The sequence below is a fragment of the Aspergillus eucalypticola genome (genome assembly GCF_003184535.1).
Source record: "Aspergillus eucalypticola CBS 122712 chromosome Unknown BO83scaffold_4, whole genome shotgun sequence".
Classification (NCBI taxonomy): domain Eukaryota; kingdom Fungi; phylum Ascomycota; class Eurotiomycetes; order Eurotiales; family Aspergillaceae; genus Aspergillus; species Aspergillus eucalypticola.
In genome coordinates, this window is record NW_020290278.1 from 1,323,705 (window position 1) to 1,341,373 (window position 17,669).

Consider the following 17,669-nt stretch of genomic DNA (forward strand, 5'->3'; position numbering starts at 1 on the left):
CTCCAATTGGTGGGGGCGCCACCCAATTTGAGCATTGAATAAATACTGCTACTAATTTATAATGAGAAATCAATCAATAAGTAGTAGATGGCGCCAGCCTTTGAACTGAGATGTCCTTTCGGTGAAAACTCACATACACGTTACATAACAGGGTCCATGGTCCGGAGTTTTATTTTCTTTGTGGTCGCTAAAATTGCCTGTTTTTACCCCCGTGAAGACAGGGGGAAGGAAGAAACAAAAGAAAAAAGACCTATCGTTCTCGGGGTTACGGGGTAAGGCTGGTAGCGGTGGTTGGGTTACGTTGCTTTTCCTCATTATTGACTATTATTGCCCACCAATTCCCCCGTCTTCTTTAGACTAACTAGACCTAGATTGAGCACAGTAAAATGCTACGGAAGTACTTAGAAAAGGACTTGTCATCCTCATACTTGCACCTATAGATACCTACCACTAATAGAACTTCGTATTCATACCCACTTGGAGCATCCATCATCTCCATGCCCGTTATTATTTCCATGTCCATTGGATAATGCCTCACTAATCACTATTGGATATTGACCGTACCTAAACAAATTGAATCGCTTCAGAGGACCACTTACGTTTACCCTCCATGTCACCGTGATATGTCTTACATTCAAACCAGTCAGAAGGCCTAACCTGTGTGCCGTTGTGTTGTCCGTGTCTTGCTTTAGACATGCGCTTGTTTCTCTTCCTTCCCAACTAATCAACCCATCAACTTACCCCACCATCTCCTTCCTCGTTTACGAACTGCTAATTCAAGTAAATTCCCCCTATTGGACATGTTCTTGACCTCCCGTCTTGGACGACTCAGTTAGCTGATATAAGCCGAGACGGGCTGAGGGTTTGCGGCACAGCACCTTAAATAGAACCGAATGGAAAGTCCAAAATTGAGAACTGGGATGTGTCAGGCAAGAGGGGTTCGAATTGCCTCAACCACTTTCCGGATTTATCATGATGAGCATACCACTGCGATGGATGATCAACCACACTATAAAATGCATGTGGAATATCATTCGCTCACTAACAATTCAATGATCTACTGAATCTTGCGTGGCCTGTCTCTTGTCACCTGCAGGACTAACCCGGATGGACAAACTAAGAAAGTGAAGGCCGATGACACCTGCCACGAGTTTGAAGACAACTTCCTGCTTTCACTCAATACCTGCTGTGTCCGATTATCCCAGACTGCACAACTAACCACTTACCCTACCAGCAAGCAACGTTAACATAGCATCATCTGTCAACTGTGTCTACACCGAGCACCCTCCCCCATTGTCCGGCCGCGTCATCCCGCGCAAACTCCTATTGAAATGGGAAGGGGGGGAACCTAAAGTCTACAATATCCAACTCCGGACATAATTTCCCGAACCCATCATTGAAAACGCTCAATAGATGACGATGTTGGTGACAATATCAATGAGTGGACGCGTCCTCTCGTACACGACTACTTCACACACACACTTTTACTTACATGCCACTATCCCGTGCCGTGCAGCGCAGCGCAAGCTCATTCAAGAATGAATGCATTCATGATTGGCACTCCATCCATCACACCCACTCACTTCTGTTGGGCTCCGGGGCTAGACCGAAGCATTCGCCGGCCGGTCAAACATTCCAATTAACATGACGGATAATGGCCCGCGGAAACTTGGGGCGCGAAGAACGTTAACAATCTTACGGAAGAATTCTCCATGGCAGGGTTGGATATGTTGGATGTCAGTGATGGATGCGATGGTGGTATACGCGTTGCAGGTGGGTATTGGGCGTTGTGTGGGCGGTTCCGGACTATCCCACTTTCTTGTCCATGGCGTATATCTGCAGGTAGGTAGGACTGTAGAGGTTGAGGCATTTGTAGTCACAGTCAAGTCTGGTGTGTGAGTGGTAGGCATTGTGTAGGCATACACCTACCCCACTAAGTCTCTGTTCAAGTCAGCATCTTATCTGCTCCCACTACTTTCCGACGCTGCTCTACGACAATTCGATTCAATCAAACCATTGATGCTTCAGTGACTATACCACGCTCGCCCTTTTTACCATCCTGATATACCCCATCCATACCAGTAGATCACCAAACCGAACAAGCACACGGCTTGATATCAAGTCCTTCGAACCCACCAACACCCAATGCATTACAAACAAACCAAGACAAACCATCATAAGCAACCATATCAATCAAATATCTTTTCATACGAAATCCCATCAATCAGTCAAGCGTACATATATGATACAAACCAAATGATACCCAACACCACACCACACCGATCCCAGCCCATCCCATCCTAATACCTCACAAAACCAATCAATCCCCTCAACTCATTCCTTATCAGGAACAGGAACCTCCCCCTTCATCCAATCCGCAAACTCCTTTCTCTTCGCCTAGAAACCCCCACACATCAGCATAAGTCCCATATCCCAGACACGCCTCCAATATCCCCAATCCTCTACATCTGCAAGAAGGGAAGGGAAGGGAAGGGAGGAATAAACTCACCCTAACATCCCAAAACCCATACCGTTCCTCCAACCTCCGATACGGATTCCTCCCACCACCCTCGCGCTCAATCTGACCCGCCCATTCACTCCAACTAATCGGCTTGAGCTTTTCTGCGCCGAGGACAAGCCCCGCCGAGACGAGGACTAGTGATGCGAGGGCTTCGATGACGATGTCGAGTGGGAGGGCGGTGCCGCCGCTTGCTGTGCTTGCGGTGTTGCTGTACAGGATGGTGTGTTCGTGGGCGGAGTAGCCTCTATAGTATTTATATATGGGTGTCTTATTAGTTCGGGGTTTCCTTATTGAGTGCGCTGTGAAGTGGAGGGATCAATCTAGGTAGGTGTGTTCAACGTACGCATGGGCGAGCAGGACGAGGCCGAAGAGTGTGATAATGCGGGAGATGAATCCCATCTTTGTTTTCTTTCTTGTTGTAACAATTATTTTGAGATGATTCAGAAAGTAATGGATATTAGGAAAGGTACTGATTTCAGAGTGGTGGACGGGGACTGTGGTCGAGATTGGCTCGCTCGTGAGCTTTGGAGTCCCGGACGGTCTATCAGTAGTAGCAGCTTACCTAGTTGGTGGTTAGTTAGCTAGCTGTATGTAGTAATCTGCGCAACTGATTTCTACGGTAGACCAATGGAACCTCTTCTGCACTTGGCAAAGAATTTCAGGTCCGGATTGACCGGCCACTCCCCCGCCAAAGGCCCGACCAGGTTTTGATTGAATTGGGCAGCATTTCATTTGTTCAGTTCATCCCACTTGGTGTGGTTTCTACTTTTAGGAGGGGTAAAGCTACTAAGCTACGATTTTATCGGCTACATCTGCACCAGTAGTGTATTAATTGGGTATTTTTGATTTTTGGTATTCGTTATGCCGAGGGGTGTCCCCAGTCGGCTTGGGTTATTCAAGTTCATGACAGTATATTTCCGTGGGATAGCATAAGAAAATCCATCATCACGCCATTTATCTTCATCATTAAACAACGTTCCGCTTACAGCTTCTGCATGGCAGCAACATCGGTGGACTGGACGTGGTCCTCGTCCTCCTCGATCTGAGCCTGGAGCTCGTCGAGGGAGACCTTCTCGTCCTCAACGACAAGGTTGATCTGGAGCTTCTTGATACCGAAACCAACGGTAACGAACTTGGAGGCACCCCAGACGAGACCGTCGATCTCGATGGCACGGACGTTGGCCTCCATCTCCTCAAGGTTGGTCTCATCATCTGTGACTGGTTAGAATCATACACAATTAATGCGATATATGGAGATGAAACATACCCCAGGGCTTAACCTCGAGAGTCACGAGGGACTTAGCAACGGGCTTGGGCTTGGCCTCCTTCTTCTTGCGGTACTCAGCAAGGCGAGCCTCACGCTCCTTGACGACCTCAGGGTCCTCCTCCTCCTCATCGGAGCCGAAGAGGTCCATGTCGTCGTCGTCATTGGCAGCCTTGGGGTTGGTGGGCAGCTCAGTGGACTCAGGGCCGTAGGCAGTGTAGGGCTTGGAGGCATCGCCGGGGAGGGTGGCGTGCTCAGCCTCGAAAGAGGCGATGTTCTTGTACCAGCGAGCAGCGTGGGGGTACTTCTCGGCGTCAGGGGCACCGGAGAAGGCCTTGAAGGTCACGACATCGGCCTGGGAGGGAGCATCGCTATATTCCAGTTAGCTTTATGCCACCATCATCGCTAGTGAAGGTATCCATGAATGACGGGAAACAGAAAGCAAAGAAGAATTTTTCCAAGTAATCAGAAGCGCGATTTCTCGCATTGTGTTTAATCTTGCAGCGGGGTCTTAAGCCGCCTCATAAACACGGACCAATTTCTTTTCATCATGCAAACAAGGAAGAATCTTTCAAACGGCACCAATGCAAAAGGGGAGGGGGGAAGGATCCCTAAAGGTGTGCCTTACCCAACAATGTAGCTCCTGGTAGCCAGGTAGTTGTTGGCAACTGAGGGGTACCATTAGTTACTGCTGAGAGCAGATAGGAAAGGGAAATGATGAAAAAGAAAGGGAAAGTGTGAACATACGGGTGAGGCCGGCTTCGGAGGCAAGATCAGTGAAACCCATTGTGAATGTGTGTTTGGGGGATGTGTGTGGTGAGTAGAAGGAAAGGAGAAGAAAAGGAGGAATAAATAGGAGGGGAAAGGTGTTCTGAAGTATTTTTTCAGCGGAGGGTCCGAGTAGTGAAATTTTTCGGCGGCACCAACTGAGCCCCTCATTCCGGCCGGTCATGTGACCCCACGGTGACGGAGCTAGCTGGCCCTTTTGGGGGAGCTTCCGCCACTCATCGTTCGCCGTGCGGTGGAGCCTTCGAGAAGCCTCGCGACGCCTGTGAGGCAATCGGCTGGCCGCCTGTCCCGGCGAGGTATATAGGTCTCCCCAGCTATATCGGGAGCTGGTTTGAAGATCTGCAGTGTTGTACCTTTTGCTTTCACACCCAGCTGTGCACACGGTCGGCTGTTTGATCATGTCGTCAAGGTTACAACTCGCTCGGGGTCGACTTCTCCGACCATTATCCCTACCGTCATCGAACCGCCTTCTTCAACCTTCTCAGGCATTGCGTCTACTTGCGCCCACCCGGATCACGAATGTCGCCCGGCTCCCGTCCGTCTTGCCTGTTCGCACTTATGCCAATGGTCGCCCTCATCCTCCCGGAGGTACCCATCGCATGAACCTTGGTGGTGAACCAGAAAAGTCGGCCTTGGAACAATTCGGTGTCGACCTCACAGCCAGGGCTAAGGCAGGCAAATTGGACCCGGTCATTGGACGTGATGCCGAAATCCATCGCACCATTCAGGTTCTCTCCAGACGAACGAAAAACAACCCCGTTCTGATCGGAGCTGCGGGTACCGGAAAGACTGCCGTCTTGGAGGGTTTGGCACAGAGAATTGTTCAAGGAGACGTTCCCGAGAGCATTAAGGACAAACGTGTTATTGCTCTGGATCTGGGGTCTCTCATTGCTGGTGCTAAATTCAGAGGTGACTTCGAAGAACGGTTGAAATCTGTCCTTAAGGAGGTCGAGGATGCGCAAGGGGGTGTGATCCTCTTCATTGACGAGCTTCATACCTTGCTTGGCTTAGGAAAGGCCGAAGGCAGTATCGACGCCAGCAACCTTCTGAAACCGGCATTGTCTCGCGGTGAGCTACAGTGCTGTGGTGCTACGACTTTGAACGAATACAGATTGATTGAGAAGGACGTGGCTTTGGCTAGACGATTCCAGCCTATACAGGTCGGGGAGCCCTCGGTTGCCGCTACCATATCCATCTTGCGTGGTATCAAGAACAAGTATGAAGTGCACCATGGTGTTCGAATCACGGATGGTGCTTTGGTGGCGGCAGCAACTTACAGCAATCGATACATCACCGACCGATTCCTTCCCGACAAGGCTATCGATCTGGTCGACGAAGCGGCGTCCGCCTTGCGACTACAGCAGGAGTCAAAGCCCGATGTGATCAGAGAGCTTGATCGCGATATCACTACCATCCAAATCGAGCTGGAGTCACTTCGCAAGGAGACCGATGTCAGTAGCCGCGAAAGAAGAGACAAACTACAGGAAGATCTGAAGGTTAAACAAGAAGAAGCGAGAAAATTGACCGAGGTATGGGAGAAGGAGAAATCGGAAATCGAAGAGCTCAAGCGTGCCAAAGAGGAGCTGGAGCGTGCTCGCTTCGAGTTGGAGAAAGCCCAAAGAGAAGGAGACTTTGCTAAGGCGGGTGAACTGAGATATGCCACCATTCCTACTCTCGAAGCCAAACTTCCCAAAGAGGGTGAAGAGCAAGCCACAAAGGCCCAGACTAGTCTCATCCACGACTCCGTCACCGCTGATGATATTGGAAACGTGGTCTCTCGGACTACTGGCATCCCTGTCAACAAGCTAATGGCCGGTGAGGTGGAGAAGCTCATCAAAATGGAAGACACTCTACGTAAATCCGTTCGTGGGCAGGATGAGGCTCTTTCTGCAGTTGCAAACGCTGTGCGCATGCAAAGAGCTGGCCTTAGTGGCGAAAACAGGCCCCTCGCCTCGTTCATGTTCCTCGGTCCTACGGGTGTTGGCAAGACAGAGCTATGCAAGAAGATGGCTGAGTTCTTGTTCTCCACGGAGACGGCTGTTGTTCGGTTCGATATGAGCGAATTCCAAGAAAAACACACTATTAGTCGTTTGATCGGCTCTCCAGCCGGCTACGTTGGCTACGATGACGCCGGTCAACTCACAGAGGCTGTGAGGAGGAAGCCATACGCGGTTCTGCTATTCGATGAGTTCGAGAAGGCGCATCGCGACATCTCTGCCTTGCTCTTGCAAGTCCTTGATGAAGGGTTTCTCACGGATTCTCAGGGCCACAAGGTTGACTTCAGGAATACTCTCATTGTTCTGACATCGAACCTCGGTGCCGACATTCTTGTAGGCGCCGATCCTTTGCACCCCTACAAGGAAGGTGGTGATAACGAGCTTGCGCCTGAAACCAAAAAGTCGGTTATGGATGTTGTACAATCGGCCTATCCGCCGGAGTTTCTCAACCGTATTGACGAATTCATCATTTTCAAGAGGCTGTCCCGCGACGCTCTGAGGGATATTGTTGATATCAGAGTGAAGGAGCTGCAATCACGTCTCGACGACCGCCGAATGATTTTGAAGGTTGATGACGAGATCAAAGACTGGCTTTGCGAAAAGGGATACGATCCTAAATACGGAGCCCGGCCCCTCAACCGCTTAATCGCCAAAGAAATTGGTAACGAGCTGGCTGATAAGATCATTCGCGGCGAAGTCACGTCCGGGCAAACTGCTCGTGTCACGTTCAATGCCGACAAGAGTGGACTTGCAGTAGCAGCAGAAGCTCCGGTGACAACAGAAACTGAAAGTTCTTAAGATTTTATTGCCCTTTTTGCTTCTTTCTATCTTTGGGTATTCGGCGCTATTATCCTGGAAAAGGTGTTAAGATGATGACCTTGTATGACTTGATCTCTACTCTTGCTCATGTATCATAGCATAATCAGTGTATCATAAGTGACGACTAAATTGTACATATTTGCTATAGAATTTCCATTCCGTTATTTTCTTCGGTGTCGTAAATTTTCGGGGCTGTCACTTGATCTGGTAAAGTAATGCCGCTTTGAAGGCGTGTTCTTCATAGAATGAACCTCCTAGCAGACACTTTCTCAATCTGAAAGCAACCACCCATGCATTATGGAGCCACGAACGAAAAGAAAACGTACGACACGTCCCCGACATGTCGACTCTTTGAATCCCTTGTCCAATCATGACGACTTTCCAAGACCGAGGACTTCAGGCAACTTGCCTCCCACTTCACAAGAGACACTAAGAGCAAGAGCACTTCCCTCTAACAATGCTGAGCAGTTTCAATCTGGCAGTGCCATGCTTGATTACTCCATCGATGACGAACTTGAACAAGTTGTAGTGGCAGTGGATATGAGAGATTCAGGGACTGTCGGGTGTTCCTATTATTCTGCGCTGGAAGAGAAAGTATACCTCCTAGGCGATCTACGCCATTCCAGTAAGGATATAATCGATAGCTGTTTGTCTATTCCTTCCCCGTTCTTGTACTTCAGCGGCTAACGAGTTCGAAGTGGTTCTCCAGACGAAGCCTACGGTACTCTTGATATCTCCCCGTGTGGATCCAAACAACCTCCAAGAAAGACCGTGGGATAAACAGATTAGCGGTTAGCGGAGCATAGTTTTGCTGTTTTATTAGAATTAGACATATCTGATATTTGCAGATGTACACTCCTATGTTCCCTACGAACTTGACGTCCGTCCATCGCAAGAATTCAACTATTCCAATGCAAAGAACAAACTGATTGCTTTAGAGATATCTTCAAGACATGAGAATCGCATCAAGTTCTTCGTGCCACACAGTGGGTTAGTTGACGGTGAACAACTAGATACTGAGAATCTGGACCTCACATTGCAGGAAGGCAAGCTTCTGCATGTGTCCGGCTCCATCGATATGGAAAATACAGTGACGATTGGATGTGCTGGTGCCATACTCGCTTATCTACAAAGACGTCGAGCTTCCATGTCGATGTTCAACGAGAGAGCCTCTGGAATCTTTAGAGTATCATCCGTGGAAATGTTCACTTTAAGCGGAACTATGTAAGTCTTCATCCTCTCTGAAACAGCGAGGCATTCGTTTACAGCGAAGTAGGTTTGTCAACGGCAGAACCTTACTTTCGCTCCAGATTATGGAATCTGAGACTCATCCCAGCATGGTGAATCAGGGCCCAGGAAGAAAGTCAACGTCATCAAAGGAAGGGCTTTCAGTTTATGGTCTCTTCCAGCGCTTTGCATCTACACCACAAGGAAGAAATAAATTAAAGCAGATGTTCCTCCGACCGAGCGTGGAACTTGACGTTATCAATGAGCGACATTCCTTTATCAGTGTGTATCAGAGGGCGGACAATTTTAATCCATTGGAGAAGATGGTCAAGAGCTTGAAGCACATTAAGAACCTCCAATATGCGATGATCAACCTTCGAAAGGGCATCAGTACCGGAAGCGGAAAGATTATGGGGTTCAAGGCGACTGTGTGGGCTACTTTACTGGCCGTATGTCATGACATTCTCATTGTGGGGATGCCTGGCTAATCTGGCATAAGTTTGCTTTTTATGGAATTGACATCCACGACGCTTTACGAGAGACTTCAGATGGTGCTAATCTGGCTCTCCATAACAAGGTCCTCATCGGATTCGCTCACTCGAAAGTCGACTAACCATATTGCAGGCGCTACGTGCTTTCGAAGCAGCTCAATTGTACAAAGTCGGAAGAATGATACAAGAAATAGTATGCACAATACTTCTCATCGAAATCAACCACTTCTGACCATATCAGGTCGACATTGATAGCTCTGAGGAACAGGGCAGAACCGTCGTGAAACCTGGAATAGACAGGGAGCTGGATCGCATAAAGGACAGGTATGACGGTATGAACAGCCTCTTGAAGCAGGTTGCGGTAGAGATAGCGACGACCATTCCCGAGAGTTACGACATAGATGTCAATGTCATTTACTTCCCGCAACTCGGTTTCAACATTGCGATTCCACTCAATGAGGCGGGAGACGCCGCTTACAGGGGCGTTGAAGATGATAGGGAACTCATGTTCTTCACAGAGAACAGAGCTTATTTTAAGGACTTCAGGATGAGGGAGATGGATGAGAAATTAGGTGACATCTATGGCATAATCTGTGGTTTGTCTTTCGATGCGCTATTGTGGCCAATGCAGCTGACGACTTGATAGAGAAGGAGATCGAGATAGTTTATGATCTCGCGCAAAGGGTACTTCAATATGAGACGGTGCTTTTGGAAGCATCAGATATATGTGGGCAAATAGACAGGTAAAAGATAGATGCCGACGATTGATGAAAGTATCTTACCGGTGACAGTCTTCTTGCAATGGCTCAAGCGGCTAGCTTTTACAGGTTGGTGCGCCCTAAGATGGTGGAAGGAGATGTTATCAACATCAGAGGCGGCAGGTAAGACAACTGGCGCCTTGGCGTGCCCAGAGGGCTAACACAATAGTAGACACATCCTACAGGAGCTTACGGTCTCGTCTTATGTGCCCAATGATACCTTTTTGTTTGGTAGAAGGACACGGGGAGAGCCGTTGGGGCCTCTTCACTTAACACCCAACCCACACGAAAGTGACTATGGACCAAGCATGCTACTACTTACAGGGCCGAATTATTCTGGGAAGAGCGTATACATGAAGCAGGTGAGCTCCTTCCATAGCATTAATTAATGCTAGCTAATGAGGTACTATGCAGGTAGCTCTCGTTGTCTATCTAGCGCAGGTGGGAAGGTATGTAACGCCTGGTTCGAATAATCCAAGGCTATTATACTCAACGGTATAGCTTTGTGCCAGCTGAAAGTGCAGAGCTTGGGATTGTCGACAAAATCCTGGTCAAATCAAACACTCAAGATAGCGTCTCCCAGGTAAGCTTGTGAGTCGACTATTATACTAGGAAATCTAACCTGTGTCACTTTACCAGATACAAAGTACCTTCATGAACGATCTGCAGCAGCTATCCTTTGACCTGAAGCAGGTGACCGGCCGTAGTCTGCTGTTGATAGATGAATTCGGCAAAGGCACCAATGAGAATGGTTCGTATATCTGCATCCCCGAATAACCAGCTAAAATTTGACACTCTTAGACGGCATCGGACTGGCATGTGGAGTCCTCGAACATTTACTGAACCGCGAAGATGCTCCCAAAGTCATAGCTGCAACACACTTCCATGAGATTCTCGCGAACGGTTATCTCAAACCTAGGCCGCAGTTACAACTCGGCCACATGGAGGTCCGTGTGCATGAAGAACCCGGTGAGGCTGAAGACCAGATCACCTATCTCTATAAGTATAGCGCCAACCCTCGCACGACGATCATAAGCAGGAGACACTAAGACGCATGGCATAGTTTCCGCTTAGGACGAAGCGATCAAAGCTTTGGGACAATGTGCGTTCTGGAAGAATCAAGGATCCAGGTTTATGCTCTAACTGGGCACGATACAGATGCGCCGCGATGAGTGGTATCAGCCAGACAATTGTCGATCGAGCAGACGAAATTGCCTCACTATCCGCTCGTGGTGAAAATCTGATTGCCGCTTGCGCTGTCCTTTCGGCTCAAGAAACACAGGCTCTAGAAGATGCAGTAGGATATACTTGTCTATCTATTCCTGGTCCCCCGGTTGAGAAACGACAGGGCTAACTGGTTTTGCTTCCAGGACAAATTAGCGAGGGAGTTCTTGTCGTTGAATCTGTCTGCGCCTTGTGATGTTGAGTTGATGAGAGATAGGCTGGAGAAATTATTCGAGGGATCTGGTGCGGGTTCTTGACTGCCAACCGATTAGTATATATTTATCTTCACCCGGATGGATAACGGTCCACCCCAGCAACTACTTACTGCCAGTTACAGTACTATCCGATGCCTTTATGGCCTTCTGTAATTCAATATTTTATGCTACGGCCAGTCTACTTTACTAGTGGAAGCTGACTCCAGCAATATCATCCAACAGTCAGACAAAGGTTTGTATCATCGGGAAGAAAATTATCTATATACACACAAAGACCCATTTTCGCACACATTGAACGCCCGTAATGTATGTCTCCAATTGTGCTACCGCAGTACCAAGAAACAGAACCAGAAGAACTAGAATCAGAGCTTAACACTCTTAACAACGTTCTTCTTGATACCCGTAAGTTCACCACCATATCCACCACGACCTTCACCACCCTTGTATACCTGACGAATACTGCCGAGCTTCTTCTTCTTCTCCTCGAATCTCTTTCTCTTCTTGACACGAGGGTTGCGAGAGTCCTTGCTGCGCTTGGGCGCAAGACCCTTGTTCTTCTCAATCTGGTAGGTGATGGCACGCTTGCCATCGGGTCCGACTTCTTCCTGGATCTCAACGTGGCCGCCTTCACGAGCCGCAGCGGCATAGGCCTCGGCGCGCGCCTTCTTGTCGTCCTTGCGCTGCTTGCCACGAGCCGCGACCATGTCGTAGTAGTCGTCATCGTCGGACCCTTCGTCGCCACGGAGCTGTTTGGCGACCCGGTGGTCTTCCTCGTCACTGTCGCCGCCTAGCTGCTCGGAGTCCTTCAGCTTCTGTTTACCACGTCTCTCGGCTTCGGCGTTCAGGCGGGCTTGGCGGTCCCTTAGACGCTCACGGTAAGGTAGATCTGCATCACCACCTGCGTCACGGCCGGCTGCGTTACGCTTGTTGGCTTTCTGGGCGAGTTGGGATGTGTAGAACCGGAGAGAGCGCTTCTGCTTGGCCTTCTCTTCGGCTTCCTTGGCTGTGAGGGCGTCTTCGTCACCGAAGTCGGAGTCGTCGGCTTCCTTGGTCGACTTGGTCTTATGGGCAGCGCGTTTCTTGCTCGATCCGGAAACGAGCTTCGACAGGTCGGCGAGGTTGGCTTCGGTCTGTCGGAGTCGCTCTGCTCGTCGTGCCTCTGCCTCGGCTTGTGCTGCTTCGGCGGCGCGCTGTGCCTTGGATACCTTCTCTGCCTTCTTCTTGTTCTTCTTGGAAGTCTGCTCCTCGCCCTTCTTGCTCTTTTGCTTGGGCGTGGGTGCGTCGGCCATAATTTCATCAACTTCGGAGTCGTCCTCGGCTTCGGATGCCTCCGGCTCGGGTTCACTGAGGTTCTTGACAGTCTCCCAGAGTTTTCTGAACTTGACTAGGGAACCCATTATGGGGTGGGCACGTAGCTGAGCAGGCGATAGTGGAGCAGGCTTGCCGGAGTTGTCGGTGGAAGAGGTCAGGAGCATAAAATACATGCCGATCGTACCAAGGTAAGCGGACAGAGCGCGGAACTTGACGACGGTAACCGGTGCGGATTCCGGAGCATTTTCGGAGTCATCGTTGGCATTGAAGCTTTGGGCGGCCTTGGCGAGGGCCTGATGCGTGGACTGGAGGTCGGCGAAGTCTTTCGCTAGGGGCTCGAACTCGGGATATCTGGACTTGAGTATCTTCAATTTCTCCTCTTCGCTCATATCTTCCGTAATCTCCAGTTGCGGGAGAACCTCTGTCACCTCACCGCCATCCTCTGCATCCTTCTGGTCCTTGCCGGATTCGACCCATTCAGATTCGTCGAAGCCGAAGTCTTCCTCATTGATGGCCTGCAGATGCTTCTGCTGAAGTCGCTTAGCTTCCTCCTCCTCTTCAAGAGCGTCTGCTTCCGTTTCGATCTGATCCGCACTGTAAAGATCTTTCTTGGAAGAGCCCCAAGCGGCGATACCTTCTTCGTCGTCTTCAGATCCCGGACTGCCGCCGCGCTTCGACTTGAATTTAGACTGAACACCATCCATGTCGTCCTCATCGTAGTCATCACCTTCGTCAAAGTCTTCCTCATCATCAATATCTAGATCATCCTCGTCGTCCTCGTCATCGTATCCCATGATTTCTTCGTCCGATGCCTGGAGAAGCTCCTCTAGAAGCGTATCCCGTTAGTTAAACATACCCACAGCATGCGCTTTGTGCAACCAACCTTCCTCAGCCACCCTCCGACGTCTCTTTGCTTCCGGCGCCTCTTCCAGCAGGATCTGGTCGCGACCGGTCTGGAACTCATCCTCCGAATCATCGAATCGCTCCTCAATATGGAATTTGGACGGGCCATGCTTGTCCGCCTTGGGGGCCGCAGGGCGACCGCCAGCCTTTCTCTTTTTACCCATGATAAAATGTGTATGAGGGAGTGAGAAGTAGAATTGCTAGTACGGACCAGATCCTCCGCAGCGAATCGATAAACTTTCGCAATAAAAATTTGGGAGGGACACTCTCACCGCCCGGCAGACACTAGTCTCCAATTGGGTGTTTGCACCGTTTGGTGGGCCCATGTTCCGCGGAGGATCGCGCCTTCCTATCTGGAACTGTTCCTATCATCTTACCCACAAAGCAACAAGAATACCGCTTCCTTCTCTCATCATCGGCCATTGTCCCAGAACAGGAAGCATCGAACAGTCCCAGACATCTGTTTTTTCTCTCCTCTCCCCCAAAGTCTTTTCTCTTTCTCCTTTCCTATGCATCCTCTGATACCCACCATCTTTTACGACTCTTCCCCGACGACGCTGGGAATTTATACCATTCTTTGCGGACTATTCCTATACTCTGCTAGCAAAATGTTCGGATTCGGTCGTAACCAGTTCGTCGTTCAGGGCAGGGTATGTTTTCATTGTTCCTCTAATTTCTTGCCCGTGGCATAGTCGGTTAACCTCTTCTTTAGACCGTTGTTATCACGGGAGGTTCGGAGGGGATGGGCAAGGCCGTGGCTTGCCAGCTTGCAGAGAAGGGTGCCAATGTTGTGCTCGTCGCACGCACGGAGTCGAAGCTCCAGGATGCCGTTGAAACTGTCAAGGTAAGTTGACGTTTGGTCTCAGGGTGAACCTCAGCTAATTTATAATGTTCTTAAAGGGTGCCGCGGCTGAAGCCGAGCGTCAGAGATTCCACTACATCTGTGCAGACCTGACCAATGCTGCCGAGTGTGACCGTGTCATGGCCGAAGTCACCGAATGGAACCACGGACAATCCCCCGATATCGTATGGTGCTGTGCGGGATACTGCAGTCCCGGCTTCTTTGCAGAGACCCCGGTTCAGACATTGAGGGATCAAATGGATACGGTGTACTGGACAGCTGCCAACACTGCTCATGCCATCTTGAGACGGTGGCTTGTACCCATTACTCCCAGCCAGCAGATGCCGCTACCTCCTAGACACCTCATCTTCACATGCTCTACCCTCGCATTTGTGCCCATTGCTGGTTATGCCCCTTACTCGCCTGCCAAAGCTGCGATTCGCTCCTTGTCTGATACTCTCAGCCAAGAAATTGAGATGTACAACGGTTCTCGCGCCGACAAGTGCCGCTCGGAGGCTCCAGCTACGGACGTCAAGATCCATACCGTCTTCCCCATGGGGATTCTCAGCCCTGGATTCGACAACGAACAAAAGCTCAAGCCGGATTTGACCAAGAAGCTGGAGGCTGCTGATAAGCCACAGACACCTAGAGAAGTTGCAAACATTGCTATCAAGGCCCTGGAGAGGGGTGAGTACATGATCACCACGATGTTCGTTGGCGATGTCATGAAGGGATCAGCGCTCGGAGGCAGCCAGCGGAACTCCTTCATTAAGGATACGTTCACTGGCTGGCTCAGCAACTTGTTGTTCTTGCATGTGAGCCCCGATCTCAGGAGGCAGGCCTGGAGCTGGGGTGAGAAGCACGGCGTCCCTGGTCGCCGGAGAGAGTAATCGATGGGGGTCTTGCTATGCTTTGTGTGTCGTGGTTTGGTGTATGCGTTAGATACCCTGAGCGTGCCTCTTTATCCTTATGACCATTATTATGTTCGCCTGGAGTATCATGTACTGAAAAATCCCGATTGATCATTAATTTCAACATCATCATTGTTCCACTGTCTTTAGGTTCTAGTTTGACGGCCAGGCTCCATAGGCTGTACTGTAATCTCGGATCTCGGAGCAGGGATTGGAACGTCTGTAGAACGGAGAGGCGTAGACCAATGGGGATACACTTGCAACGAACGAAGCCTTTGAAGCTAAGTACTGGTAGGTCTGGAACCTCCAACGGATGCTTGGATGGGTCCTTTGTCCGCCGCCGAAAATAGCCGCAGAGTTGACAAAGCGAGGCGCCATTTTAGGGCTAGTGGGTCGTGACGTCGGGCGGCTGCTGCAGGCACTTTGCTCTTCCATTGTTCCTGCGGCTGTCTTTCACTTCGATAACCACAAAACTTTCTTCTACTTTGCGCCTTTGTCCCTAGTCCCACTATATAAGATGCGCCTGCGAAAGCATGCAAGGGGATGCTAGATACTGTGATCCTACCGCCAGATCGTTATTCTTCAGAACCCTCAATAGCTCCCAATCGCCGTCGACACCATGAATCGGGTCTTGGCTCTCCCAGCTCTGTTCTTCTGTCTCTTCACCTACACCCCCTCCTACACCACCTTTAATTTGATCTTCTTTTATATGACATGGACAACTCTCATCCTGTCGCATTCCCCATTCAAGGTTGAACTGTTCGGCTCCATAGGCGTGCGACTGCTGTTCTATATCCTCCCCTCGGCGCTGCTCTTTCTATTCGATGCGCTTGTCCCCTCAGCCGCCGTGCTGCTCAAGGCGCATGGTGAACAGGGCCTCCCGACTGGAAGCAAGAGACGAGGGGTCCGAACTCGAGAGCTCAAAGTCTTAGGATGGTCGTTCCTCAACATTTTCATAAGCATCGCCGTGCAAGCTACCATCGAAACTCTTCGCATTGGGTATTTCAATACGCGCAGTGCTCTCAAAGTATCCTTCTCGATCCCGATCATACCTTGGAACATTGCCTTCCACCTCGCCTGTGTCCTACTACTCCGAGAGGTAAGTTCTGTCTCGAAATGTTTACACTCCCAGTGTTGGCGATCAGCCGCAACGACACTCACTAATCACGCGCGCGCAACTCCCAGATCCTCGCATACACCATCCACCGCTTCATCCTCCATAACGACAAGTACCGCATCACGCGCTACATCTCCTCCCTCCACCAAACCTGGTACCACTCGCTTCACGCGCCCTACCCTTCCACCGCCCATTACGACCACCCTATTCCCTACCTCTTCGGTAATGCTGTCCCCACATTACTCCCCGCCGTCTTCCTCCGCCTCCACATGATCACCTACGCCATATACTTGAGCATCGTCTCGCTGGAAGAGACTTTAGCTTACTCGGGGTACTCCGCCATGCCGATGGACTTCTTCCTCCTGGGCGGCATCGCTCGTCGAGTCGAGAAGCATCTGTTGAATCGCGCGGCCGGGAACTTCGGTCCGTGGGGTATTGCGGATTGGTTTTGTCAGACTACGATTAGCGAAGAGGAGGGTGAGGAACTGATCGCGGAGACCGAGGACGAGGGTGATGAGCCTACGCCTGTTCTTAGGGGGAAGGAAATGTTTGAGGCCAAGGTGCAGGAGGCTTTGGATTCGCATGCTAAGAAGACGCAGAGAAAGCATAAGAAGAAGTTGAGGCAGTTGTTGTGAGGCAGTGTGGGGAGATATATATTTTGTTGTTAAGTATATCTTTGGTGTGTGAGGTTGGTTGGTTCGTTGTTATGTGCTCACGGATCTTGTATTTTATGATGTGATGCTATTTCTGATGTTATGTGCGCAATATGGGTTATATTGTCTGGCAGGGAGTTTGGTTCGACTTGGCTGGGATTGGTCTGGTGTTTCATAGAAGAGTCGCTATCTATCATAGTATTTTTTATGAATGTTATCGTTATCAGTGTGAATGTGAATGTGCATGTGGGGCTGGGGCTGGGGTTGCATTCGGAATCCCGGCAATGTCCAGTTGCCAATAGATAAGTTCACACAAAGTATACTACCTAGTAATATCATACCGTCATGCATCATAGATATGAATGATCTACTACAACTTGATCTACCCCGGAAGAATAGTAGTGGATCGTCGATATAATAAAATGCCCAATTCTTTTGATATTTTTCCGCCCGAACCTGATATTGAAAGAAATTGGAATAGTCGTAGTGAACAGAGTGTAGTAACATAAAATTGAACAGCTGGAAATGGTATTCTTCTTTTTTTCTTTTCATTTCGGCTCAAAGTTATCGACTGCAAGAAGGGGGGGTTGTGCAAACGGCCAGAATTGCTGGAGGAAGACAGTTCAGT

General features: G+C 49.8%; 7 protein-coding genes across 7 annotated transcripts; 4 read left to right on the forward strand and 3 right to left on the reverse strand.

The window, feature by feature from the left end:
• Positions 1-2,334: 2,334 nt before the first annotated feature.
• BO83DRAFT_424035 (membrane magnesium transporter family protein) lies at positions 2,335-2,920 on the reverse strand (the record flags this gene model as incomplete). Its single annotated transcript, XM_025535136.1, has 3 exons — positions 2,335-2,397; positions 2,510-2,765; positions 2,865-2,920. 3 exons carry the CDS (start codon positions 2,918-2,920, stop codon positions 2,335-2,337), a joined length of 375 nt encoding a protein of 124 aa, XP_025391846.1.
• A 494-nt stretch (positions 2,921-3,414) lies between these two features.
• On the reverse strand, positions 3,415-4,590 carry BO83DRAFT_434771 (translation elongation factor 1 subunit beta). Its single transcript, XM_025535833.1, has 4 exons — positions 4,533-4,590; positions 4,414-4,453; positions 3,789-4,156; positions 3,415-3,733 (listed from the first exon to the last, which is right to left on the reverse strand). Exons 1-4 carry the CDS (start codon positions 4,570-4,572, stop codon positions 3,504-3,506), a joined length of 678 nt encoding a protein of 225 aa, XP_025391847.1. The 5' UTR covers positions 4,573-4,590; the 3' UTR covers positions 3,415-3,503.
• A 325-nt stretch (positions 4,591-4,915) lies between these two features.
• Positions 4,916-7,416, forward strand: hsp78 (chaperone ATPase HSP78). Its single transcript, XM_025530504.1, has one exon. The coding sequence runs from the start codon at positions 4,973-4,975 to the stop codon at positions 7,367-7,369; it is 2,397 nt and encodes a 798-aa protein (XP_025391848.1). The 5' UTR covers positions 4,916-4,972; the 3' UTR covers positions 7,370-7,416.
• Positions 7,417-7,687: 271 nt separating this feature from the next.
• Positions 7,688-11,347, forward strand: BO83DRAFT_405907 (MutS family protein MSH5; the record flags this gene model as incomplete). The annotated part of the gene is made up of 16 exons (XM_025533850.1): positions 7,688-8,036; positions 8,089-8,181; positions 8,239-8,614; positions 8,667-9,066; positions 9,117-9,221; positions 9,350-9,704; positions 9,755-9,851; positions 9,900-9,989; positions 10,039-10,228; positions 10,281-10,315; positions 10,368-10,449; positions 10,506-10,617; positions 10,668-10,869; positions 10,930-10,968; positions 11,025-11,163; positions 11,237-11,347. The coding sequence occupies 16 exons, from the start codon at positions 7,688-7,690 to the stop codon at positions 11,345-11,347; spliced, it is 2,775 nt and encodes a 924-aa protein (XP_025391849.1).
• Positions 11,348-11,541: 194 nt separating this feature from the next.
• On the reverse strand, positions 11,542-13,719 carry BO83DRAFT_375626 (something about silencing 10 family protein). Its single transcript, XM_025530505.1, has 2 exons — positions 13,500-13,719; positions 11,542-13,442 (listed from the first exon to the last, which is right to left on the reverse strand). The coding sequence occupies exons 1-2, from the start codon at positions 13,681-13,683 to the stop codon at positions 11,668-11,670; spliced, it is 1,959 nt and encodes a 652-aa protein (XP_025391850.1). The 5' UTR covers positions 13,684-13,719; the 3' UTR covers positions 11,542-11,667.
• Positions 13,720-13,907: 188 nt separating this feature from the next.
• On the forward strand, positions 13,908-15,375 carry ksrA (3-dehydrosphinganine reductase). The gene is made up of 3 exons (XM_025529109.1): positions 13,908-14,169; positions 14,232-14,363; positions 14,420-15,375. The coding sequence occupies exons 1-3, from the start codon at positions 14,029-14,031 to the stop codon at positions 15,248-15,250; spliced, it is 1,104 nt and encodes a 367-aa protein (XP_025391851.1). The 5' UTR covers positions 13,908-14,028; the 3' UTR covers positions 15,251-15,375.
• Positions 15,376-15,741: 366 nt separating this feature from the next.
• Positions 15,742-17,228, forward strand: BO83DRAFT_414657 (sterol desaturase family protein). Its single transcript, XM_025534583.1, has 2 exons — positions 15,742-16,370; positions 16,457-17,228. The coding sequence occupies exons 1-2, from the start codon at positions 15,891-15,893 to the stop codon at positions 17,021-17,023; spliced, it is 1,047 nt and encodes a 348-aa protein (XP_025391852.1). The 5' UTR covers positions 15,742-15,890; the 3' UTR covers positions 17,024-17,228.
• The last annotated feature ends 441 nt before the right edge of the window (positions 17,229-17,669 follow it).